Here is a 27,632-nt window from a genome sequence, read left to right as displayed (position 1 = left end):
TTTTAGTATGCACCCCATTGGTCCTTCTTAGACAAAAATAACTCAGTAGATTGATTGAAATAGTATTATCTTCATCTCCCCTGAAGGGACAGCGGTAGGTTTAAGGACTTGCAACGCTAAAATCTTGGGTTCGATTTCACTCAGTGGACACAGATGATACCTCAAATTTTGGCTTTACTTTAAAAATAAGCTAAAATTATCTTCCAGGATCAATACATTTTAACCTTAAAGTAATTTCACAGATAAGTTGCAACGCTAAAATTCTGGGTTCGATTTCCGTTAGTGAACAAAGGTGGTAACTAAATGTGCCTTTGTTCTGAAAGCAAACCAAACTCATCTTCATGATCAATGAATTTTAGCCATAAAGTAAATATGGAGTAAAAAAAGGTTAACATAGTGTGGCGCTAAGGTGGTGTGCAGCCAATAAGAAAAGTTGTTTAAAATGAATTGATATGAAAATGACCTATATAGAGTGCTATATTGTAAACATGATTGATCACTATATTTATCAAGTTAAAAATCCTTTGAATCGAATTTATACATATTTATGTTGCCTGATAGATTGGATGAAGGTGTATTTCCTCCAAGATTCCTGGAGATCGGCCCAGAAATAAAGTATTAAACACAGCATTACTTGTTTAAAGGAAGAAGAAGAAACATGTTAAATACAACATGTCTTCCTCTCTATGGGACTGGATACATAAAAATTGATATTCACTAGCAAGAAGGTTTTACACCTAGGATCCAAATGTGTGGTGCATAAAATAATTTGAACTAAATACAGTTAAGCCTTCCCATCGAGAATTTTATTTGTTATGGTCACCAAACAATCTTATTTGACCAGGAGAAAATTCCTGGAAATAAAACAAAAGCTAATGATTCATTTAATAGTTTATTAAATGGAATTGTGTATACAGGGTGTCCGAAAATGAATATACCAAAAATAAAGTTGAATAACAAAAACTGAATATAAATACAAGTGGTAGAATTGTAAATTTTAGTTTTAATAATTAATGAACTTCTACATGTCTTTCACCATTCACTATAATTAATCTAATTCTGAGTTTAACTTTTGATAAAACATTTTCAGCATGGCAGTAGGGATGGATAATACAGCATCAAGAATCCTATATTTCAGTTCTTCAAGATCTTTTGGTTTGTTATGGTAGACTTTTGTTTTCAAAAATCCCCAAAGATGAAATTCTAAAAGGGTTAAACCGAACGAAAGAGCATCTCTTTTGATAAACCCTATCTTACCAGTTCACCACTCTGAACAATCTTGGTTTAAAAACACTATAGCAATTTCAGAAGGGTGGTGCTCCATTCTGCTGGAAGATTGCTCTTGTAACAAAGTTGTGGAATAAAGAACTCTTGTAGCATATGTACATACGAATTTCCAGCAATAGTTCGTTCGTCAGAGAAACAAGAACCAAACAAAAATTAAGACAACAAAACAAAGTTATTCAACTTTATATTTGGCATATTCATTTTCGGACTTCCTGTATAGAGAAAACAACAGCTACTTCCCATAAATTTGTGTAGTCATTCTTAAAAATAAAAAAATTCGTCGAACTAGGTTAACTAATCTTTATTAAATAATAGAGTGAGTACAGTTATTTTAATAGTAAATTTTAATACATTGAAAAGCGTAAGTCTGGTCCATTTGTTTAAACCAGGAGTTGCCACGTCATAGCTTCAGTGACTGGTACTAAATTTAGTCATAAATTCCAGAAAACAATATACGTCATTTGTTCTTTCTGACAAGTTTCATTAATCTTCTATACAAATAAATCAGTCAGGGCAACAGGTAATAAACAGGGTTGTTTCGTAACACTGTATAGATATTGCAGAAATTTCATAATTAAAATTAGTTGTGCGCGGCCTTAAAATTAGCGTAACTGCAAAAATAGACTTCACATTTCTTGACCGTGAGTGCATTTTACGAATAACAGTGAAACTACTAATTCGCACAGACAAGAGTAGTTTAAGATTTGGTGGTAGTGCTGCTAACAAGTTCCCTCCCAACACCCCAGTGTATAGTCTATGGTCCAAAATGGGGTAACTCATGAGTGCGGAAAATTTGGAACAAGAATTGTATACGTAACAAACGTGAAATTATGTATATGAAAATAATTATTCCGTAGGAAATTTGACTTAAGACTTTTAATTCAACACTTCGGAAATTAATTTAGGTGTGGTTTGAATCTCGCGCAAAGCTACACGAGGGCTGTCTGCGCTAGCCGTCTCCAATTTAACAGTGTAAGACTAGAGGGAAGGTAGCTAGCCATCACCACCCACCGATAATTCTTGAGCTACTCTTTTACCAACGAATAATTAGATTGACCGTCACATAATAACACCCCCACGACTAAGAGGGCGAGCATGTTTGGTATAACAGAGATTCGAACCCGCGACCCTCGGATAACGAGTCAAGTGCCTTAACCATTGGCCATGCCGGGCCATTAATTTAGGTATCTTATATATTTATGGTGTAGTTATACACGTAGTTACCCCCCATTTTTTTTAATGCTAAGGTTTTCACTGTACACATGTTACTAAAAAAAAGTATTTAGCACAAAGATAAATCGGTAAATTGAAACATCGTAACTCGAGTACATTCTCTATGTAGACCTGTTCTTCAGGATCTAATCACTTCTGTAATATGTTTAATACCTACCTAACAGCTGAAGAAAGACAGGTTAACAAACGTACTCCCTTTTACCCCTTGGACTACTTTTGTCCGACCGAGTAACATAATTTGCCCGTCACCCATATAGCGTATCTAAGGGCTCCAAAGTTTGAAGCGCGTTTACGCAGCAACGGGTCGTAAACCATGAACCGTCAAGCTCCGAGTCAGAACACGTCATCTGTAACACAATCAAAGTGTAATTTCTATCTCAACATTCTTTACAATCTCTCATGTGAAGGAACCTCATCTCAATGATAATTTATTTCAACTGTTGAATTTTAGTGATTATGGATCATTGGTTCCCAAACACTTTCACTACGAGGCTCTCTTGATGTGAGTACAACTCTTGAGGCCCCAACCTATAAAAATGCCTTAAAATGTGATTTTAAAATGCCTCCCCCCGACTACTTTTGCATTGTGATTACACCGTAGTAAAGAACAATAATATCTTTTTCCGACATATTGTGTCATTTATTTAATTCAACATAATTTTATTGGTTTACTGTTTATTTATAATTAAAAATAATTGAGTATCTTTGTTTTCGGCTATGTTTATTTGCCCCCTCACCAAGAAAATTTTCACAGCCCCAAGGAGGGCGCAGCTGCTACTTTGGGAAACACTGATAAAGATTATATCAGTGTATCTCTTAACTTTTCCAATATCATTCATCCATATAACATTTTTTCACAACAACAAACTCACTCCACTTCGAATAAAGTATTAAATCACAATATAAAAATTCTTTATTATGACGTAAGTACATATCATACTAGAACAACAATGAGTACAACAGGACACCTCGTGACCAAGTGGTTGGGACGCTCGTCTCGTAATCCGAGTGTAACAGGTTTTAATTCCCCTAGTCATGCTAAACATCCTTGCCTCTTCAGCCGTGAAAGCGTTATACTATGACGGTCAATCTCACTATTCGTTGGTGAAAAATTAACCGGTGAGAAGAATATGTGTGTGTGTGTGTGTGTGTGTATTATGAATGTTAATGTGGAAAGGATGTGTACATTTTAGACAACAGATTAAAGTAAAATAAATCTACTAGACATTCATGTATGAGAATAAAGCATTATTTTTTCAGTTATTTTCATGAAGCTCTCGTGAACAGCGGTACGAAGCATTTGGATGCTCAATTAACGGTTCCTATTGACGTCAACACTTCTGTACTGTCCTCAGGACCAGGAAACATACACAAGAGTGTCTCGGCTATAGATGATATTACTCCCAACTGTTACAATTTCCCTACTGTGTCCACTGTAAACCTTGCTACCATAAACCTTGCGGCGGAGCCTCCAATTCGAGGAGTGAACTGTATTGTGTCTCCTTTCCCACAACGGTAAGCACCGTTTAGATAAACTTTTATGTGTGTGTTATTTCGTTACACATGGAACATTTTTTTTCTTATTTCTCTCACCCAATAAGGTTCAAAGGTTTGATTTGAAATTCGCGCAAAGCTTCACGAGAGCTAGTCATCACCACCCACCGCCGACTTTTGGGCTACTCTTCGGCTAACGAAACGTTATAACTGCTAAAAGGGAGAGTATGTGTGGTGAGACGTGGATTCAAACCTGCGTCCTAAACACCTGGCCATGTCGGACCCAGGTTTAAAGGAAATTAACATATATCCATTACTGAATGTGTGTGGTTGAATCTTATGTTAATATGAAGAACCGTGGTTTTATGAATTGAAAATATAAATTCTGTATTTACACTATGAATAAGTTTTGTTGTTCAATGTCCATAAGTATACCAAAAACTATCATGATCACTGCTTAATTAAAATCAATCATTAAAATTATAATTCAATATTATTTTAAATTTTCTACAGTAAATACAAAACAAAAGAGAATCATCCATAGCTGTGGCACTTGGAATTCCTCTCAGGCAGGATTAGGGTAACTTAATCTATGAGACCTTTTCCCTCTTTAGTTAGTTGTATTTTTTGCGCCAGCAATACCAAGCGTGGAGGGTCCGTATATCCAATTCAAGTTTACTACTCATCAGGACCATTAATCCATGAGATCTTGGAAGAAAGGGTTTGACATCCTGAGTCCAAAACTGTAATTATATCTCAAATTAATCAAGAGGTGACCGAGCTATGAGCTACTAGTTTGTACTTGGAAAAACTCAAAGCCGTTCTTTAAGTCGCTTTGCCGTGGCTGAAAAGGAAAAGCGAGTATTTCGTACGGCCTGGAAAACTATACTTAAACCAAGAGGGATTTGTAATTAGTTGTATGTGCCCTCCGCTACTTAGCGGTAAGTTTACGAACTTACAACAAAAAAACCTGGTTTCAGTTCTACCCATAAAGCGCAGGCAGTCCATCGTGCAGCTTTGCGCTAAAAGTCATACAAACAAATAGTTGTTTGAACATTTCACGTGTCTTGTTGTGCGAATACATATCTCTATCAGCCCACTTTGCGCATGGCATCTGCCCTAAAAAAGTCAGTGTTCACATGTCGTCTCTAGAGTTGATAATTCATATTTTTGTGGGTACTTCCCTTTATAATTTTCTATGGAAATACGGATCGTTAGAACTATGTAAACGCTATCAGACAACTGTTCTGTATGCGAGACAGTATGTATAAGATATTGGGATTTCAGCAACGCTATGTGTTTCAAAACGTGATATAACACTCCCGAGTCCACTGCGCATGGACTCAATATGGACTCCAAGGTATCCAGTGATGCTATTATCCATAACCAAACGGCCTCATGAGTTTGGGCTTAGGGCCAAGAAGATTAATTTAGATTCACAGTTTATTACAGATGTGGAGATCACCATATTTGTACTTCACAAACATCAAAGTTTCATATGTCCACCAACAAACAAATGGTTTGAATTTTAAAAGGCAGGGACGACTGGTATGACCAGTGCAACTTTGTTGGCTATTTTTAGTTTCATGGTTTCGGAGATAACAGATCTTATTTTATTTTTGAGAGAAGAAGATTACTACTGGACAGCAGTATTAATTTGGTACTTGAACTAATTTGTAATAACGCCTGGTGTGAGGATATAACACCAGGATTTTGTGGGACTATTTTGAACGAGAAAACATAAACGTTGTGGATCTGGGGTTTCCCTTGTCGCTATGTACATAAATGTCATAACCTACTACGCAACATCAGAAATCTTGACGATGTTGTAACTGAGATATGGGACGAAATCCGCGTAACGTTATTCATCGACTGATCAAATCCGCATAATGTTATACAGTGACTGATCAAATTCTCGTAATGTTATCACCTGACTGATCAAATCCTTGTAATTTTATCCACTGACTGAACAAATCCTTGTACGATTATCCACTGATTGATCAAATTATAGTAATATTGTCCATTCTCTGATCAAATCCTCGTAATGTTATCCAATGACTAATCAAATTCTCGTAATGTTATCCATTGACTAATCAAATCCTCGTAATACCATCCATTGACTGATCAGAAGTATTCTCCTCAGGCGGGAAGATTGTATTAATAGCTGGCCTTTCCTTTATACTAACAATCTGTTTCGCGTAATTGCTGACTTTCTTTGGAAGTTAATTCAGTCGCATTGTAAGTCTGACCTCTCTGAATTTAGAGGTACTCATGTGCTGCAGGTTGTAATCAGAACACTCTGAAATTGAAGGTACTCATGTGCTACAGGTTGCAATCAGAACACTCTGAAATTGAAGGTACTCATGTGCTACAGGTTGTAATCAGAACACTCTGAAATTGAAGGTACTCATGTTCTATAGGTATTCACGTTCTATAAGTTGTAACCAGAACACTGAATTTGGAGGTACTTATGTTCTATAGCAGTGGTTCCTAATCAGGGGTGCTCGCACCCCCAAGGGGTGCGAGGTAACATTTGTTTTTGCCACCTTCACCTTTATTCTTAAATAAATAATTATTGTGAGGGGTACGAGAACATATTAAAAGTTTTTAGGGGTTCGGGGCATAAAAAAGGTTGAGAACCACTTTCTATAGGTTGTAATCAGAACACTGAATTTGGAGGTACTTATGTTCTATAGGTTGTAATCAGAACACTGAATTTGGAGGTACTTATGTTCTATAGGTTGTAATCAGAACACCCTGAATTTAGAAGTGCTCGTGCTACAGGTTGTAATCAGTACACTCTGATTTGGAAGGTATTCGTGTTTTGTAGGTTGCAATCAGAACACTGAATCGGAAGGTACTCATGTTTTACAGGTTGTAATCAGAACACTTTGAATTGGGAGGCACTCTTGGTCCTCATTCTGTAAATGTAGCACTGACTATACAAATGAAATGATTTCACTTTGCAGATGTGTAATACAAAGTGTTATTTTTTTATTACTATTACACTCAACTGATTGTAAATGTATATTACGTATACATTCCAAGTTGGTTGTACATAAGCGGCTGGTTATCTCAGTACATTTGACATGGTAGCCCCACACATGAGTTTATTCACGAAAGGGTATCTGGTAGAAACAGAATTAAAATCAATGAGATGATCAGAATACTTTATTCAGTTTCACTGTTTTCTCGTTCCACAAGTATATCTACTAAACAAGCATGCCTAATGAAAAAGTTGTGTTTACTTTGTATACTTAATTCGCCGTACAACATAATGTGTAAGTGTGTATATATATATATATATATATGCAATTTTAAATAGCTCCGTCTGGATCTTTTATCAAACAATAAATAAGTTTTCCACTATATCGTTTTTTTTTTAAATATACAATAATTGTGATGTATGTTAAGATGGGGCGTTTGGTAAAAGTGTTTTGTTTTTTAAACACTGATCCATGAATTAAGAACATTTATTTTCTCATCTTTTCAGACTGTGCTTACCTGACAGTCCCCCTGACTCTGGTTCAGAGCCTTCCTTCTCTCCCCCTCATGAAGGTTAGTTTTCTCAAGATAAACATTTTATTTCATTTCAGAAAAGACGAATGTTTTTGTTTATGGTTTTTTTTTAGGCAGAACTGTATTTTTCTACCGAAGGTGGTTACAAAATTTATGATGTTTTTCATTGCTTAAAATCTGTTTACATATCTCTGGTATGAAATTTATAGTTTGTAAACAATATGATTCTAGCGTTATAAGTCCGCAGACATACCGCTGTGCCACAAGGGGTACTTGAACAATCTGAAGGCAAGCCAGAAACATCATCGTGTGGTTAGATTTCCTGAGTCCAACTGTCGGAAAATATCACAAACAAGAATGCTTTGGTTTAAATTTTGTTGATAAACTCACTGTCATTAAATGCCATCAGAAAAAAAGGCTAAAAAACCGTATCGAATACTTATTCTAATGCAACTGACTGTTTTCGTTTTATTATTATTATTTATTTTAAATATCTTGACTGTTATAATCACTCTTTCTACGCATGTCATTACAAGTTATTTTGTCCCCGCTGGGGCAGAGGTAAGTCTATGGACTTGTAACGCTAAAATCAGGGTTTCGAATCTCGTCGGTGGACACAGCAGATACACCGATGTGGCTTTGCTATAATAAAAACACAAACACAAGTTTTTTGAGATCTGTGGATGCTTAGTGACACTGCGGAATTACAACGCTAGAAATCGGATTTCGATACCCGTTGTGGGCAGGGCATAGATAGTCCATTGTATAGCTTTGTGCTTAATTTCAAACAAACAAGGTTAAACATCAGCTATTTTAGAACAGATAATGTTTTTACATATTTCTACAACTTGTCGTGCTGAACTGTAATTGTAAGGGTTGATATTTTGCTTCCTTTTGTCAGAAAAATAAAATAAAAGTTACTCTCCACTCTTTAGGGCACATGTGTGTCGTAAGATGACGGTTAAAATTCCATTTTTCGATTGGGGTAGTCCAACGTTGTCGGTGGGAACTATTAACTAGTTCCCTTCTCTGTATTCTTTCTATAAGGACGACTCACGCAGATAAAAGTCCTTGAGAAGTTTTGTGCAAATATTCGGAACCAACAAACACATCCAAAGTCAAAACAGTCTGTGGGGCTTGGCGACGTAACATTAAATAATATCTTATGTTGTTTTTATTTTTTAAGTTTCTGTATGGAAACTGAACAACATTTATCAAGTAAACAACATATAGAATAATAATTATAAGAAAGAGTAAATCTGTACGAAATCAAAGTACGTTTTGTGTCACCAAAGGTTATTACTTATAACGTTGGCCAGATAATAAGTCGAAAGCTGTTTAGAGTTGTCGTTATTTTTTACTTCTAAGCATTCCATTCCTCTTGAATGTTATGTTATGTTAACAAAACTGAAACGAGGTTTGTTTTTATTACATAGTAAATTTGTTTTAGTTACTTTTCGTGCATAGTTTCGGATAACAAATCATTTTAGTTCTTAAAATCGTGCTAGAGAGAGTTTAAAATAAGCAAAAAAAAATTGTCTGTCAATTGTTGCTTGAGAGACCGCCGTTTTTTTATGTTAACACTTGTTTGATTGGCTAAAGTTATTCGCACGAAATTATTTTATTTCAGAGCTCCTGAAACGACGTTATTTCTTTGAATACTAATAGAACCACTCCTATAAGCCAACGTTACATTTGCAGGGTTGTTTTATTAAGTCGAAATGACAGACGAACCAGTTTCAATGTCCTCTTGCACCTGTGTTCGTTTTTATTGTTTTACACGAACTTAAGCATGCTACACCCATCAAGTCTCACGTTTTTAACACCCACCCACGCAGTCTTAAGTGCCCACAGTCAACCTAACCTTTAATTTTAATCAAAAACGCTGTTTACACAACCCCTTTTTTTGAATGTAGGAAGTACGTAATATTCGGATAGAGGTCACGTGAGTAATTATTATATTGCGAATGGTGATATAAACAGTATAAAGCTGCTGATAATAAAAAACGAAACCAGTACTTATTGATTTTAAAACGTTATAAAACGTTATGTGTTTTAAGGTAAAACCTGAAAGCAAATCATTTATTGATTTTGACGTTATCATTTCATGCAAATAGTTTTTTTAAAAAAACCTTCATAAAGAAGTTAATTATGAAGAAGGTAATGATTTGGATTATAGGACCTATAAACTGTTAGCCCCCCCCCCCCAAACCTGAATGTGAAGTTTAACCAATAGGCTTAGCGCTACTCTTATCTAGCATTGCAGAATTTCTCATTTCATGGATATTCAGGCTTCCACGAGGGCGGAGACATTTCCTCGAGGCTCATCAGTACGGAACATTTAAGCAAACATTAGCCACGCCATCAATCATTTGTGCGTGTAAACGCCATACACCAGCATCCCCAAATTCAATCTTTTTCCTGATGCTCGCAATGGCTCCCCATAGGGACACATCAAAAACTTACAATAGATGTTAAATTTTAAAAGGAATCTGCCTTTGAACTTAGTTGAAGAGTTAAGTATATTTAATTTACGAAATAATATGGCTCTGGACATAATATATAAGATGTTTGAATAAATTGCCGTTGAGCAAATGCAACAACTTTACCTGGATTGGACATCATCTTACCTCTATTGTCCAGGTGTTTGTTGTGATTTTGTCATTAAATTAGGGTGAAATCTAGGGTTCCATCTCCATGACTAACACAGCCCAAATAGCCTATCGTGAAGCTTTTTTCTAAAAACATGATTTATTGATCACGCCGTGCATAATATACTTTGAACTACGAAGAAAGAGGAATTTTAGGTTTTACGTGTTTTTTTTTCCATTGGTTTCCCTGATTTTGTTATTATTATTTCCAACTGAATGCCTCCAGTTTCGCTGAAGCATTCTTTCTATAAACATTCTATTTGACGTTCTGAGACATTATTATTTTTCAGTGGAATATTACATACTCCTGAATCACCAGTGAAAATTCACGGTAAGCAAAATTTAAGCAGAATACTTTAAACGTTTGTTTTGGCGGGTTCGAATTCCCCTTACACCAAACATGCTTGCCGTTTCAGCCGTGGGGGCGTTATAATGTTACACTCAATCCCACTAATCGTTGGTAAAAGAGTAGCCCAAGAGTTGGCGGTGGGCGGTGATGACTAGATGCCTTCCCTCTAGTCTTACACTGCTAAATTAGGGGCAGCTAGTGTAGATGGCCCTCGAGTAGCTTTGCGCGAAATTCAAAACAAACCAAACCATTGTACACTTCTTCATACTCGATTTTCTTGGAGGTTATTTAAACAAACCAACAAAAACATTTATTCACTTGTATCCTACGAAGGTCAGAAGTGTACTTAGGGCATTTTTACTTATTTTGTGAAGTCGTTCAGTGGGTCAGCGGTGAGTTTACGAACTTACAATACCAAAATCCGTGGTCCGATTCCTTATGGTTTAGGTTTCAAGTAAAACAGACGAACATTTTGTGAATAATTGTGGAAGATTCTCCAAAATCACGCATACGTAACTGATACAGTTGGTAATTTATATAAATATGTTTTTTGTTGTTTTTTGAAATTTCGTGCAAAGCTACTCGAGGGCTATCTGTGCTAGCCGTCCCTAATTTAGCAGTGTAAGACTAGAGGGAAGGCAGCTAGTTATTACCACCCACCGCCAACTTTTGGGCTACTCTTTTTACCAACGAATAGTGGGATTGACCGTAACATTATAACGCCCCCACGGCTGAAAGGGCGAGCATGTTTAGCGCGACGGGGATGCGAACCCGCGACCCTCAGATTACGAGTCGCACGCCTTAACACGCTTGGCCATGCCGGGCCGATTATAGCATAATAAAGTTTTGATAAGCTCTCAAGTCAACTTATTTCAGTTCATTCTGCCCTCGGAAACTGAGGAGTATTAGTAAAAAAAAAAAAAAAATCCAGTTAAGTGAAGTTATAGAGTGTAATATATTATATCGATAGATTTATTTAGACTTTATCCATATTTTGTTAATTTAGCATTGTTTTGACGGGTTCATCCAGGTTTTGGAAGATTAAATAAGATCAAGTGAGGTTTTACTATAACCCACGTTGTATTCTTACTTGGTTTTCCTCTCGAAGTAGACAAAAACAATTTAAGAGTGTGAAGCAATGCGATTTTATTTATTTTTAGAATCCAAGGTGAACCAAAGTAACAACAGAAACCCACAACTTGAAACCATGCAGTCAGGAGCTGAGAGCTTGAATCATTTTATTGGTTACAACAGCACCCAACCTCTTAAACATCTTCCTCTCGAAACGAGTCTGACTGTTACGCCACCCCTTCAACATTCGGTAAGCTAATAAACGGCGAATCAAAGGTTCATGTATTTCTCTTCTAAACGAGACAATCAGTTATACCACTTCTTGATGACGAGAGACCCATTTGAAATAAAAATGTATATCAGAACGAAGGTATTAACACTTTTATTGATAAGCAGAGAACAATGTTTCGACCTTCCTAGGTCATCTTCAGTTTGTCAACCTTGGAAGTTCGAAACGTTGTTCTCTCCTTAACAATAAAATTGATAATACTCACACCAGCGGTTCTGAGAAACGTAGTTATACTACCTGTCTTCCATATCACAGTCCACTGGTGGTGACCAGTATTTGTAATGAAGTATTAAGTTAATTTTGCATACTAACACTGATTTTTTTTTTTTAATTATTTGGTTGAATAACCACGAGAGAACATTAAGCTATATTTTTTGAGTTATGCATGTCTGATATATTCTCCGTCTACGAAGTTGTTTTATACAAATTTACCTTTCCTGAAACGTGAACATCTTAAAGTCGCGATTTGAGGCAAGTATGGTTATCCATTTCATTGCTGTAGAAACGTTGATGAAACTTAAACAATTGTCCCAGCAAATGTTACTCATATATATTTAAAGTTAGTTCCTTAAATATTATTCAGTACTGTTTTCACTATGTGTGTGTGTGTAGCGTGTAGAGAGATTGTATTGTAAGCTTAGTGTTTGGATTAGGACAAACCTAAATATCTTAAACTGGCCGAACCTCTTGTGATATTAATGGAATTATGGACGAAATATCGATAACAACTAGACTGATATAAATCAGTGTTTTTTTAAACATTATCAGTTTTATTTGGTTGTGGTTTGTTTTATAACAATGCATATCCTTTAAAAGTCCATTACCTAAAATTAACCGTATTACATTACCTCTCATCTGTTGTAGGAAATTAATCATAGTACCTCAGCTCTGATCTGTTATACACAATTAACCATAGTACCTCAGCTCTGATCTGTTATATAAAATTACCCGTAGTACCTCAGCTCTGAGCTGTTATATACAGTTAACCATATTACCTCAGCTCTGATCTGTTATATAAAATTAACCGTAGTATCTCAGCTCTAATCTGTTATATAAAGTTAGCCGTAATATCTCAGCTCTGATCTGTTATATAAAAGTAATCGTTGCATCTCAGCTCTGATCTATTGTATAAAATTAGCTATAGCACCTCAGATCTGATCTGTTATATAAAATTAGCCGTAGTGTTTTCAGCTTTGATCTGTTATATAAAAGTAACCTTTGTATTTCAGCTCTGATCTGTAATATAAAATTAGCTGTAGTACCTCGGATCTGATCTGTTATATAAAATTACCTCTAGTACCTCAGTCCTGGTCTATTATATAGAATTAACCGTAGTACCTCAGCTATCTGTATAGTATAGTATCTGTATAGTTAGTTTTCTTTGATGAAAAGTTCTTAACGAGATTTTCCATTTGGGTTACCAGGCGAAGAAGAAGACAGTCTAAGACTGTTTACTTATTTCAGGGTATCTTCCATTCATCTTCCTCACTAAAACCATTCTAGGCTTCAAAAAATTAATTTTCCACTTCTGAACAACAGATTGAAGAACATATATCATTATACTGAAAATACAATCTTAAGAAACTAATAAATAAACAGTCCGAAAAGCCAAGTCACAATACATATTTTTGTTGTTGTTGTTAATATTAAGATAGGTTCAGGGTGAACACTTTTCATACTTCAAAAAAGAACTTCTAAAATATGAAAATAAATTACGGCTGCATGTGTGTTCTTTGTCTTCCACACCAAATTACAAAAATCTACTTCGAAATATTTTAAAAGTTTGGATATCATGTATTATAAACTTTTTAAAACATTATGTTATCATTTTACTCTTCACTTGCTAAAAATGGGTTTCGACACCCATTGTGGGCGTAGCACTGACAGCTGGTTGATTAGCTTTGCACTTAACAACGAGCTTAAATTGTTTTGCATATGTTTCTATTGCACGTAATAAGTAAAAGAAAGACCCGTTTTTTCGTGTATGAAAACCGACTGTTTTTGGATATAAAATTAGTTAAGCTATACTTGCATATAGTTTCTATTAAATGTCAATTTCAACATCGATTCCTCTCGAAAAACACATGTCCAAATTGTAACAGAGTCTGTCATCCCGCAACGGCCTTATCGGCCATCTTTGGGTCCACATGATTATATACCATCCGTAACCCACATTATTACGTGACTTGACTGCGAGGAATTAACAGAAGAATTTCAACATATTTGTGTTCCTTTATGTGAGTGGATTCAGCAGATAGACCGATGTGGCTTTGCTGTAAGAAAACCCACACACACACTTCCTTATATGATCACTCGGTGGAGCAGTGGTAAGTCGACGGAATTATGATGCTGAAATCCAGGATTCAATTCCCGCGATGAATCAAACAGCGGGTAACCCAATTTAGCTTTGTCTAAAGGAAACAAACAATCTTTTATGCACTAGAAACCGGGTTTTAATACCCATGGAGCGCAGAGCACAATAGCCCATTGTGTAGCTTTGTGCTTAATTCCAAAGAAACACAAATTTTTATGTGCAATACATAAAAAAATATAGGCCTAGCGTTTGTCGTATACACATGTGTTTAAATGCAAAATTTCTAGTTTCTGTAGATAAATACTTGAAGCTGTCCGTGATGTGAGTAACACGTTATATAGCTTTTGGTGGAACTTAAGAACATTATTTTGTTCAAGCTTAATACGCACTGTTGAAATACTGGCTAAATTAAATAGGTAATTATTGAAAGAAATTATAGTACTAGAAATGAACAATCAATTAGCTTGAAACCATAATGTACCATATGATTATATACCATCCATAGACCATATGATTATATACCATTGGCCTTACGATTTTAGCCAGCAGTGTATCTTAGCTCTGATCTGTTATATAAAATTAACCGTAGTACTTCAGATCTAATCTGTTATATAAAGTTAGCCGTAATATCTCAGCTCTGATCTGTTTCTCATAAAGTAATAAATTAATAGCTTTATTTGTGCCACAGATTGTCCCCTGGTTGGACAGCAGTATCTTTACTGAATTAAAATGCAAAATATTCGGGGCTAGCTTCTTCGCAGTGGACACAGCAAGTAGCTTAATGTATGGCTTTGCACTAAAACAAACAACTCACGATAGAACTTTAAGTAATGTAGAAACGTTATTATATATATACGTAACTTTATTTACAATGTTTGATAGTGCATCTCAGTATTTTGTTTTTCAGTAAAATTGTTACTTTCTAATTGTATGCATTTTTTCTGTTTTTTATTTGACGTATCTTCTTTACACAACATGGTATCTATATGAGCATCTTTCTGAGAGCCATGAAACTAGCTTTCACGTTCTCTTTAAGTTATATTTCCTGTTTTGCTACAAAATTTAAATAAATTACAGTATTAACTTGACAGATCTTCCGAAAGGCAAATACCGCCTGATGTTTCTAAGAGTCATATTCGCGTGAACTAGTCATAACAAGGCCTCCAGCCTAACGCTTAGAAATTTGTTTTTCTCAAGCACTCGGCACGCACATGTAATTTGGTGTTATCAAAATATTTTAGAACAGCTTTGTGGGATTTGAAAATCGATATATATTATGTAATAACACATCACGGTACAAAGTTGTCGTGCGCAGACCACATGTTTTTTTATTTTATTTTACGTTTCCGTAATGATTCTTTTTATAGTTTGTTGTTGTTTTCAGCCTAAAGTGGTACATTTTCTCGTATTTCTTTGTGTCATTTTTGCTAGCTAGTTTATCATGGAAATATCTACTCAGGTAACATACAAGGAGGTCGAACAAAAACAAATTATTGGCGATTATTAACTATCTATGCGATATTGAATTTTAATTTTCCTTACATTTTCCGAAACCCGAGTCAAGGAACTCGTGACAGAAATAAAAAGGTGTTTATGTATGTAGGCCAGAATAAAATAAATTTCTATGCAATGTATATAACACGTAGCTTCAGTACGTTATTGTGTGTTATATTCAGCTGATAACACTTCTGGTCAGCACACATGGCTTCAGTACGTCATTGTGTATTATATTCAGCTCATAACACTTCTGGTCAGCACACATGGCTTCAATACGTCATCGTGTATTATATTCAGCTCATAACACTTCTGGTCAGCACACATGGCTTCAGTACGTTATTGTGTATTATATTCAGCTCATAACACTTCTGGTCAGCACACATGGCTTCAATACGTCATCGTGTATTATATTCAGCTCATAACACTTCTGGTCAGCACACATGGCTTCAGTACGTTATTGTGTATTATATTCAGCTCATAACACGTCTTGTCAGCACACATGGCTTCAGTACGTTATCGTGTATTATATTCAGCTGATAACACTTCGGCCCGGCATGGCCAAGCATGTTAAGGCGTGCGACTCGTAATCTGAGGGTCGCGGGTTCGCATCCCCTTCGCACCAAACATACTCGCCCTTTCAGCCGTGGGGGCGTTATATCAATCCCACTATTCGTTGGCAAAAGAGTAGCCCAAGAGTTGGCGGTGGGTGGTGATGACTAGCTGCCTTCCCTCTAGTCTTACATTGCTAAATTAGGGACGGCTATCACAGATAGCCCTCGAGTAGCTTTGTGCGAAATTCAAAAACAAAACAAAAAAACAAAGATAACACTTCTTCAAAGATAACACATGGCTTCAATAAGGTATTGCGTATTATATTCAGCTCATAACACTTCTGGTCAATACACATATGATACTGAATCAAAGACAACATGATCATTGTCCTCCACATGATTGATTCCTTCTACAACACTTTCCAAAACTTTGGGAACCAATCATCAACTACAGAATAAAGTGCTAAGTAACGTGCCTTATATAGACCTCAGTCATGTGCCTGATGGAGTCTTTAGTTCTCTATCTTATGAAGACTTTAGTTTTGTGATTTATGGAGTCTTCAGTCCTCTACTTTATGAAATTTTTAGTTCTCGGGCTAAATAAATATATTTGTTTCGAGGATAGTACACTAATTAGAGTAAACGGATAAAGTAATAAACAACATTTCGTGATTTTAATTTAGCCTTGGAATACACTAAAGTTTTAAACATTTATTTTATTGAAAAGTAAATGGTCTGAACACATTATCAGTACAGGTCTTTAAGTTCCTTCAGAGGTAAAGAATATAAAGCAGTGACGGATCCAGAAAGCTTCAACTATGAGACTTGTTGAGGGTTCAAATTAAACAGTTATTGTTGTTGCCAGATTGTTGGCGAATGATTAGAAAAGATGTCTTATTGATCGCAAATAGTCTAATGTTAGAAAAAATAATGTTAGTTGCTATAAGAATATAAGTTACAACAGAAGTAATAGCAACACGTTTTTACAGCGCCTGGTATTTTTTGAAGAATTCATTCATGATAGGGTTCGCCCAGGAATTTCACAAAAGTTCTAATAGAACAAACTGGCAAAAAACAACCATCTTATAAAGCATATTTGTACTTGAAACAACACTCAAGACCTTCTGTCTTAATGGATAAGGCCACTAAAATATTGATAATATTAAAAAAAAAAGTTGTTTTTATTGTTGTTAGACAAAATCCAAAAAGTGTTCATTTATTATTTAAATTATGATTATTGTTTCAAAACCTCGCAGAAAAAAACAACAACGGGTATGAATATTTTATTCAAACCTTGGAAAACCCTCTAATAAATCCATGTGCAGGTTATAGGAATATTTTTGTGTTGATTCTTGAAAGAAAAGGAGAGATTTTATTAATTTTTGTTTTTCGTTACCGTTGGCCAAGTTTCTCTTTAAAGTCATTCAAGCGCCGAAGCCTACAGCAACAACAGCCTTGTATACTGCGCTAAAATCTATGCATAGCTGCTAAACAAACTCCTGCGAAGGTTGTTGTTATTTTGAAATTGATTCTTGAAAGTCAAGATTTCCATCTTGAGGCACAGCTGTATGTCTGTGAGCTTACAACACTGGAATCCGGGTTTCGATACCCGTGATGAAGAGAGCACAAATAGCTCATTGTATAGCTTTGTGCTTAATTAAAAGTAAGCCACTCTCTAAAATTTTCTAAGTTTTTTCTTCGCTATTAACATAAGTTCTTCGACGCCATTCAAGCATCGGAGAAGTGTAGAAGCCATGCACTGTTATACTAGAAAAGAAAGAAATATTCGTGACTGAGATTTAGTTTTGAAAGAAAAGAAACTTACTCAAACTGGGATGTTCAGGGATATTAGTATCCCCCTTCTCCCCGCTCGGGGAAGGTTTGTATGAAAACATCATTAAAATTGCACAAATTACAAATATTTGTTTATACATGTATACATACACACACTTGTTTTTTACACAGAATTAACGAAAAAACTAAACAATGGAAGACAGTTAATATGATTGTAGAGGTTATGACGTCGAGACCAGGAAGGTAAAACAAAACAAACGCCGCCCTTCATTGATTGGGAGGTCGAGGTACCAAACATTCAGACTTTGTGAGAAGGAAGCAGTTATTCCTTCTCAGAATAGCAAGGATATGTGTATCCTATGCTGAAAATTTGGCAGTGGGGTAAAACCGTTATACTAATTGCAAATTCTTTGTTTTATACTGGTAAGAAACGCTTCGTTTTATTAGTGTAAACAATGTTTTATAACAATTACTTCAGTCTTGCTATTAATGATTATAGTTTTACAAGCCAATACAGAAAAAAAAAACGGCTATGAATGTTTCATTACAACCTGGACAGTAGTAATTAAAGCAGTATTGAGTATGTCATAAGGTACTTTTTAAAATTAATACCTTCGTTTTTTCGCCTTGAAAATTTACTCTAAGTCCTTCACTTTCCATCACTGACAAAATGTGGTTTTACTAACTCGCATTAATTGGAAAATAATTTGTGCAACATATGGTGCATTAATTGGAAACTGTCATGTTGAGGATTCATCATTTCTCGAGTTAATTGTTGTTATTTGTATCCGCGTAATTTTCTGCTACTATTTCGGTGAGTTGTTTTGGTTTTTTTTTAACTAGTAAACCATTTCCATAGTAGATTTATCTACTCTTGTCAGTGGTGATTTATTCTACTGATTTTCGTACTTCGCTTGTTAAACGTGTGTTTACACGAAACCTCCGGCGCAAAACCACCTGGCTCAGTAAATACTGGTTGGGTAGAGAAAAAACAAAACAAAAAACAGTGCAGTAAACTCTTGAAAAACACGTAACATTCAACTGAATGCATATCCACCTTTGAAGCTTAAAGTTTATTCTCCACAAATGGATACAAAAAACATAAAAAACTTATCAATTTTAGTGCAGTGAAAACAGGGATTTGTAGCTTGTGAAAATAATGTAAAAGTACTTCCAGCCCAGTTTGTGTATATATTTAGGGTCCTTAGCTGTAGATTTGAAAATATAACGCATTTTGATTCAGCGTGTTTCTGTTCTCTGTTGAAGATCCTTGTTCCCCATTTTAAATTAACAATTTGTAATTATCTTGGTGGTCTGCCAAATATCGGATATCAAATATGTTGTTAAAATTACGTAACTACACACACAGTGGACGTTCTGTATTTACACTTAACTACACAGACAGTGGACGTTCTGTATTTACACGTAACTACACAGACTGTGGATATTCCGTATTTACACGTAACTACACAGACAGTGGATGTTCTGTATTTACACTAAAGGTAAATTCACGTTACTGTTGATGTTATTTTATTCCCGCTTGTTTTTTTCGGACATACTGCCTAAATGGCAAGTTTTAATTTTTTTCCTTATCGTCAGAATCTTGCGTTTGTTTGCAGAGAAATAACTGAAGCTCTGTGGATTTACCACATTTCAAAACTACTAACGAGGAGATGAAATTCTCCTAAACTGAGCTAAATCAGTCGTGACTAAAAAAACAACAAAAACGAAATATTTAAGAACAATATGAAGAAAAACGAACTGATAACCAAACTTTTACTGTTAAAAAAAATTAATAGGGTAATGGTTTATCCGTCATGAATGAAGGACATTACAAACACGATACACACAACCTTCAAGAGACCTGATTTTTTTTTTATTTGCCTGCTTTTTACTGATAAACGTAGAATTCTACGAAACTGATTTAGTTCAGTGCTATGTGACTGATCTCAGAAAAGATTAGGCCTAACGTTTTCATTACAGGTTACGTTCTTCTTTTGTTTGCCTCGCTTACATATAGATTATCTAACTTATTTGTCAAATAACTGCTGTGTATATTTTACACCTTCCCTTCTTTGCACAGATTATAACAAGGTTAAATGTAACGTACCTTCTAATTTAATTCTCTAGAATGTGAAAGTGACAATATTTCAAATCCTGAATACAGTGGCGTCATTATGTGGAAAACAGTATACACACGCAACTATCGTACGTTTAAATACCAATGTTTATATTTTATGATCGCTGTCAACAGTTAATAGAAATGACTAACAAACGGGAAACAGAACATCACAAACATTAGTGAGCAAGGTTTGATATATAATAATAAGGTAGTACCCACTGTTCAAGTAGAGTAGTCCAAGATTTCATACTGGGTGGTGTTGACTAGTATTACATTCTCTAATCAGTTCAAAATTAGTGTCGGCAGAAAGACTGATGGCAGGTAGCCATATTCCCTCGAGTAGTTTTCGCGTGAATTCAACAAATAAAAAAACAGCTTACAAAGTTTGTTTGTTTTTGAATTTCGCGCAAAGCTACTCGAGGGCTATCTGCGCTAGCTGTCCCTAATTTAGCAGTGTAAGACTAGAGGGAAGACAGCTAGTCATCACCACCCACTGCCAACTCTTGGGCTACTCTTTAACCAACGAATAGTGGGATTGACCGTCACATTATAACGCCCCCACGGCTGAAAGGACGAGCATGTTTGGTGCGACGGGGATTACGAGTCGCACGCCTTAACCCACCTGGCCATGCCGGGCCGCTTACAAAGTACTTTATGTATAGAATGTTTACAACGTTGAAGGTCAACGTATTTTTCAAGAGTTCACCTTCTTTGAGTTTGGAGACGACAAACTTGAATAATATTAGAAGAAAAAACACACAACTATGCACTTCTGTCATTAAATATGTATAATGTAATCACTGACGTCTTTTAAGGAAAATGGGAGAACTTTAGGCACAGATATTTTTATCATTTTGAGTAAATATTATGCAAGTTTGTTAAGTAAGGCTGTTATATCTCAGTGTGCCCAAAATATAGTGTTGCTGCTATTTGGTTTCATAGCTGGGAGTTTAGCGTGTCGGGTAATGGATGCTAAAGTCCGAGGTTTGAGATGTAATGCTGCTGAACACAGTCCTCTCTTTCAGTTGTGGGCGCCTAAAAGCATTGACAGTCACTCCTATTATTTCATTCAGAGAGCTGGACAAAGCTCTTGCGACGGTGTTTGCTGCTAGCAATCTGGTCAGTAGTTCAAATATATATAGGTAGGAACTGTTCTGCACGAATTCCACGGTAATTTGACCCTCAAAATCGTAAGATATCGTTCTGGTTAAAAATTCATTTTCAATACAATTTCAACACCGCAGCGTTATGAAAACTTTCAGAAGTATAAATTAAATGTATATAATTTAAAATCTAATGATACGTCGGACAACGTTACCCTAAATCAGTGGTTCTTAATCTTTTTCATCGTCTTACCCCCTGAGACTCTCCAGGGTATTACCGTGGCCCTTATAATAATTTTTGTAATGGTGAACTTTGCGTAAAGGTGGAATAAAACAAAACTATATAAACATCCTAATTTATTGAAAATGTTACAAATAAATGACCTTGAGAAATGCTACAAGTGCTAAACAAATGTAAAATCCATGAAATTACTGAACATACAAAACCTACTTATTCACCTAGTGTGAGGGTTGATATGATATATATGCAGGGTGGCCCGTAAGTCCCTACCCATCCATATATCTTATGTATCCAGTGTATGTGTGTGGTGTCACCAGTATTCTTGCGCTCATGTACCCACCTAACTGTCACAATACGCTCTTCAAGTGTAAATTGGCTTACATCGGCCATATTTCTCTGAAAAAAAAAGAAACAAATTTATAATACATGCGTAATTGAATTAATATAATAACATATGGATGGGTAGGGACTTACGGGCCATCCTGTATATATAATGAGAAAATATACTAAATACAATGGAAACTTTGATATTTAAACTTTAAGTTCAATGTATTGATATTATATAGTTAAAAAAAATAGGCAGTTCAAAACGTTGTAATGTATGAAAAATTTTACTCAAAATTAGACAGGTGGTTGCGCAACAAGCATCTCGACGCGGTTCAACTGCCGCACTTCAGCGTGTTTCTCATTGGTGGGCAGTTACAGGCACTTACCACAAAAACTACAAACTGCTCCGTGATTTCCCCAATAATTCTTAAATTTTCCATGACCCCCTGAGAAACTTCAAACGACCCCCAGGTTAAGAACCACTACCTTAAATATATAAGAATGAGCGAAATGCACTGGCACACGGGACCGTGTCCCGATTTTGTTTCACATTGCCCCATTTTTCACGTCTTAAAAAATCAGAATAGAACACCAAGATCGATATCGTACCGTAACCTAGAAACTTCCCACACCCATTGGCCTGGGTTCCCATAATTTGTAACAACCTAACGACACTTTTTAGGAAAATTGAAAGAATCGTTGATTTTGTCATTTCTGTCCTTCCTAGGACCCACGTCAGGGACGTTAACTGGTATTTTCCATTTTCAAATCAAGTAAATACCGTTTAATGATTATTTTTAAAAGATCAACATTTGACTTTGTGAGGAAAACACTACTTAATATAATATAAACAGAAACATTTAGGAATGAGGTCGTTTTGTCAGATCATTCGTCTCGTACCGTTGTAAACGTAAGTAACCGTTATGTATACAGTTAATGTTACCAGCGCGTCGCTCGTTTTGGTTGTAGGCGTGGCGTGGCGCAACAGTTAGCATGCCCCGACTTTGAAACTCGTGTTTGTTTGTTTATTTTGAATTTCGCGTAAAGCTACAGAAGAGCTACCTGCGCTAGCTGTCCCTAATATAACAGTATAAAACTAAAGGAAGGGCAACTAGTCATCATAACTCACCACCAACTCTTGGACTACTCTTTTATCAACGAATAATGTGATTGATCGTCACTTTATAACGTCCCCACGACTGAAAGGGCGAGCATGTTTGGTGAAGGCGGTTTGAACCTGTGGCCCTCATATTACGAGTCGATTGCCCAAGCCACCTGGCCATGCCGGGCCACTTGAATCTACTGTTTTAGGGCTTATGGCCAGTTGCCGCAAAAACGTATTCCACACCTAGGTGTTCTGTGTACGTTACAAAAGTGACTGACTCTGGTATTTCACCAAACAAGAGTAACCGAAAAGATGGCGATGGGTTTTGTTGATTCGATGCCTTCCCTCTTGTCTATCGGTTTAAAATTTGAGATGAATATGCGCAGATGATCCATGTGTAGCCTTCTGCGAAGTTATGACGATATCGAACAAAAAAGTTTAATCGTAGCTGCCAAAAATTAGTAGACAGAAATTACGGAAGTATGAAATTCGAGATAAGTTAACTTTCATAATTAATTTAGTTAATTAATTAACAGTTATGGTCCAACATAGCCACGTGGTTAGGGTATCCGATTCGCAGTCTGAGAGTTTCGGTTTCGAATCCCTGTCCCTCTAAAAGATGCTCGTTCTTTTAACCGTGTGGACGTTATAATGTTACAGTCAATCCCACTGTTCGTTGAAAAAAGTAGCCCAAGAGTTGGCGGTGGATGCTTTTCTTCTTGTCTTTCACTGCTAAATCAGGGACATTTAGTACAGATAGCCCTCGTGTAGCTCTGCGCGAAATTCAAAACAAGCACTTGACAGTTCTTGCGATTTAGTAAGATAAATTAACAGAATTAAAAGGTATTTTAAACTGCAGCATACGTAGCTTTGACTCTACGCCATCAAGAAACCTATTTGCACTGTTTAGCGCAAAGCTGCACAGTGCGATGTATATGCACGGTTCAGCAAAATAATCTAATCCAGATTTGTCATATTTCAATTCGTGAATTTACAGTTGGCTCATTAGGAGAATTAATGACGCCTACAGCGAACTGGAATGTATTAACTATGACCTTGATGAGGATATGAAGTTAAACACAACGTGGTACACTAATAAGGATATAAATAAATATTTTGCGAAAACTACTTAAACAATAGTTGGTAAATCCTGAAAGAATGAAATTACGATATTTTTATTAACTTGTGCAGTTGTATATTTTAATCATTATTATTAATCATAACTCTAATCTGGCTTTCAGCCCCAACAACCAGGACAAATATCTATACCTACCCCTACTGGGAATCGAGTACCTCACCTTCCCATTCAAGTTACAGCATCAAGCAGTCACATGACATCGGAGCTGCCACCAACGATCACCAACGCTCTGGTGGCAAGTCTTGGTATTTCATCTCATCAGCCGTTGTCGATAGTGCCACCTAGTAATCAAATACCAAACCTATACGACAGGTAGGCTATCCATCAACACGAACCACTATATATATTCGAGTTTAGAGATTTTAGTATTGTAGCAGGATATATTTATCGTAAAAAAGACCAGTGTTTATCAAAATTATCAAATTCTGCAGCTAGTTTAAGACATCAATCACTGTTTTTCGTAAGTAAACTGATAACATAAAATGAAAAACAAAATAGCAACAGATTATTGTAAAATTATTATTAATGATTATTTAAATTATCAAGTAACATTAATTACACACTTGTTATTTTTGCTATTGTAAACCGCTACTTACTAGTAGATCTTTAATTTTTGTTTTCGCAAAAAATTGTAACCGAAAATCTCGTAATCATGAAATCAATACTAATACTTAACTTGTATCCAACTTTAAGAATGTCGTGAAAGTAATACAGATAAATTAAATGATTATTCATCGAATGTTAAAAGACAACAACAAATATTTGACATCCGTATCTTATTTGACAATTAGTGTTTCAGTGATATCTAAATATATTACCAATGGAAATTTTATGGTCAAAAGTCTCTGCTAAAGTTTTCAAGCTAGGCCTTACTTATCATTTTCAAGCTGTTACTCTGTAAAAGGGGAGTTTAAGGTGTCTATTTAAATATAAAAGACATTATATAAATGACAAAGGCCATTTTGGAAACGTTCAGAATTTCTCAAAAGTCCAAAAGCTCTGACATATTCAAAACTCCTGCTATCATGGTTACTATGTTGCCAAAATATACCGTGAGGAGGAGTTAAATGAACTTGTAAACAGTTTATACTCTCTAGCTCTTATATCTTGTGTGACAATATACTGTCGTAAGAACTCACTCGAAAAAGATAAATACACATCCGCATTAACTGAGAAATGTGGACGAATTAATTACTTGGTAGATTACAGATGTGCCATTGAATATATGTTATAACCTGTACGCAGTATGTGTTCTTTTGAACTTCGGTGTTGTTCTTTTCAATCGTATTATTAATAATTTCCTGTGTTGATATATTTCAGTGACGAAATACTGTGTGAAAATATAAGTGGGTCTGATGAAAGTAACCCCAGAAAGAAGCGGAAATTCTCTGACTCAGCTAAAACTTCATTCGGCAACAGTTTACTTAAGGGCATGGTTTCCATAAAGCAGGAACCTAGTAAGTGTGAGGGAGCTAAGAATAAACTCAATAGAACTTTTGAGTCGAGCCTCGTATCGAATAGCTTTCTTTTTTAATTGCTTACTGTACGTTACGGCACGTCTCACATTTTTGTATTAAATAAGTGCATGTGCTGGAATTTTCAAATTGTTTCCCAGTAGTTGAATTTCCAGTAAACAAATATGTAAAGATATTAATTTGTCTTGACAGGAATTTCAATTATCTGTTTCATTCCCTGTTATTTTAATTCTCGTATCGCACTAGGTGGCGCAAAATGATAACCTTCCCGAAGATTGCTCTTAACCCTAAATTCCACTTCAGGATAAAAAGTTCTGCCTAAAATGAAAGTGATTCACAGATAAAGTAGGCGATAACGTTTGTACGCGAATGGTAAAATACAAATGCACAAACATTTAATAAAATTACGTTCTTATAACAAAAAAGTTAATAAAACATTTCAACCCGATTGTGAATTTTTTGTTTCCTGTCAAGTTTATCTGAAAGTTTTGTGTTATATATTAATAAACGATATAAATACATTTTCAATTTCATTTATTTTTCTTTGACTTGCCCAAACGTTCTGTTTCTTTTATAGAAATGAAGAACTTAAAGTGTTCTATTTTTACCAGATGGTGTGTCTCCTGGTCCTGCAACTATTAATGTCCTTCCTCAACCTGAGGATGAATATTCCATTGACTTCAGTAATTCCGAAACGGGAGGAATGTTAATAGATACGGCCTACCAGTGTATAAAATTTCAACCTTTTCAACAAAATACATGGCACGTGCTTTGTGACGCTTCCCTCAAAGAATTGTAAGTTAAAGAATAAAAATTTAAATCCTATAACGAGTACTTCATCACTTTACAATTCTGTTAATGTGAAAATGTTACTTCTATATATTGTTGTGCACATTATTTTTTTACTTAGATGTATTCAGTTTTATCATTCATAGAACACAAACACCAGCGAAGTAGGTCCCACATGGCCAGGAGGCTAGAGCTATCGGCTCGTAATCTGAGGGTCGCGAGTTCGAATCCCCGTCCCACCAAACATGCCAGCTCTGTCAGCCGTGGGATCTTTATAATGTGACAGACAGTTTCCCTGTTCGTTGGTAAAAGAGTACCCCAAAAGTTGGCGGTGAGTAGTAATGACTAGCTGCCTTCCCTCTAGTCTTTCACTGCTAAATTAGAGAAGCTAACGCAGATAGCCTTCGTGTATCTTTGCGCAAAGTTAAAAAATTTGTTTGTTTGTTTTGTTGAATTTCGCACAAAGCTACTCGAGGGCTATCTGTGCTAGCCGTCCCTAATTTAGCAGTGTAAGACTAGAGGGAAGGCAGCTAGTCATCACCGCCAACTTTTGGGCTACTCTTTTACCAATGAATAGTGGGATTGACCGTCACATTATAACGCCCTCACGGCTGGGAGAGCGAGCATGTTTGGCGCGACCGGGATGCGCGAAGTTAAAAAAAAAAGTACGAAATAAATAAACTGATTAGTTGTAGCTACTGTTAATATTCCAAACCTCCAACTTAGCGAAGCAATTAAATGAGAGCTCTTCATCAACCCAATCTATCATGTTGCGTTGTGTTCCAGTTAATGACAGACATAAAATTTGTATTCTTAATGTAACCAGTGTGAGATCACATGTCTAGTTAATTTCACCGTATTTCGTGTTTATTTTGTCGTTACTTTACTTGTTTTCAAGGTCTCTATACCTTCCTAAGTAGTAAAAAATAAAAAACTACGTTTTCGTCTTTTACTTTCATTAATTGTTATATTGTCTATTAACGACAATTTATCATCTACTTGTATTGTTGGTGTATGAGATAAAAATCTTGTTTTACAGATTTATTTGAATTGTATATATATATATATATATATCTTTACCTTATTGTGTATATATATATATGTCTTTTACTTTATATATATATATATGTCTTTACTTTATTGTATATATATATATATGTCTTTACCTTATTGCAATCTTTTCTAGTGACATTATTTTCAAAATATCAATTATCCTACACAGTTTCAACCGGTATAAACACGTTTTATGATATGTGTGATGACTTAATTGTCTCAGTTGCTAT

General features: G+C 35.6%; 1 protein-coding gene across 11 annotated transcripts in view; it reads left to right on the top strand.

The window, feature by feature from the left end:
• The window catches only part of LOC143247371 (myelin regulatory factor-like), a 351,121-nt gene that overhangs the window by 281,033 nt on the left and 42,456 nt on the right, over positions 1 to 27,632 (top strand). For 6 of the 11 annotated variants that reach the window (XM_076495341.1, XM_076495340.1, XM_076495344.1 and 3 more), the window contains 6 exons: positions 3,781 to 4,035; positions 7,508 to 7,572; positions 11,694 to 11,854; positions 24,189 to 24,397; positions 25,406 to 25,542; positions 26,172 to 26,355. In XM_076495341.1, the coding sequence (XP_076351456.1) occupies positions 3,781 to 4,035; positions 7,508 to 7,572; positions 11,694 to 11,854; positions 24,189 to 24,397; positions 25,406 to 25,542; positions 26,172 to 26,355 (1,011 nt within the window). Of the gene's footprint in view, positions 1 to 3,780; positions 4,036 to 7,507; positions 7,573 to 11,693; positions 11,855 to 23,914; positions 24,035 to 24,188; positions 24,398 to 25,405; positions 25,543 to 26,171; positions 26,356 to 27,632 lie in introns of those variants that run through there. The other 5 variants (XM_076495348.1, XM_076495347.1, XM_076495350.1 and 2 more) reach the window with 2 other exon arrangements.

This window comes from Tachypleus tridentatus, chromosome 3, assembly GCF_004210375.1.
Source record: "Tachypleus tridentatus isolate NWPU-2018 chromosome 3, ASM421037v1, whole genome shotgun sequence".
NCBI lineage: Eukaryota > Metazoa > Arthropoda > Merostomata > Xiphosura > Limulidae > Tachypleus > Tachypleus tridentatus.
The sequence above is the reverse complement of the archived record's forward strand: the minus strand, read 5'-3'. Positions and strand labels throughout refer to the sequence as shown.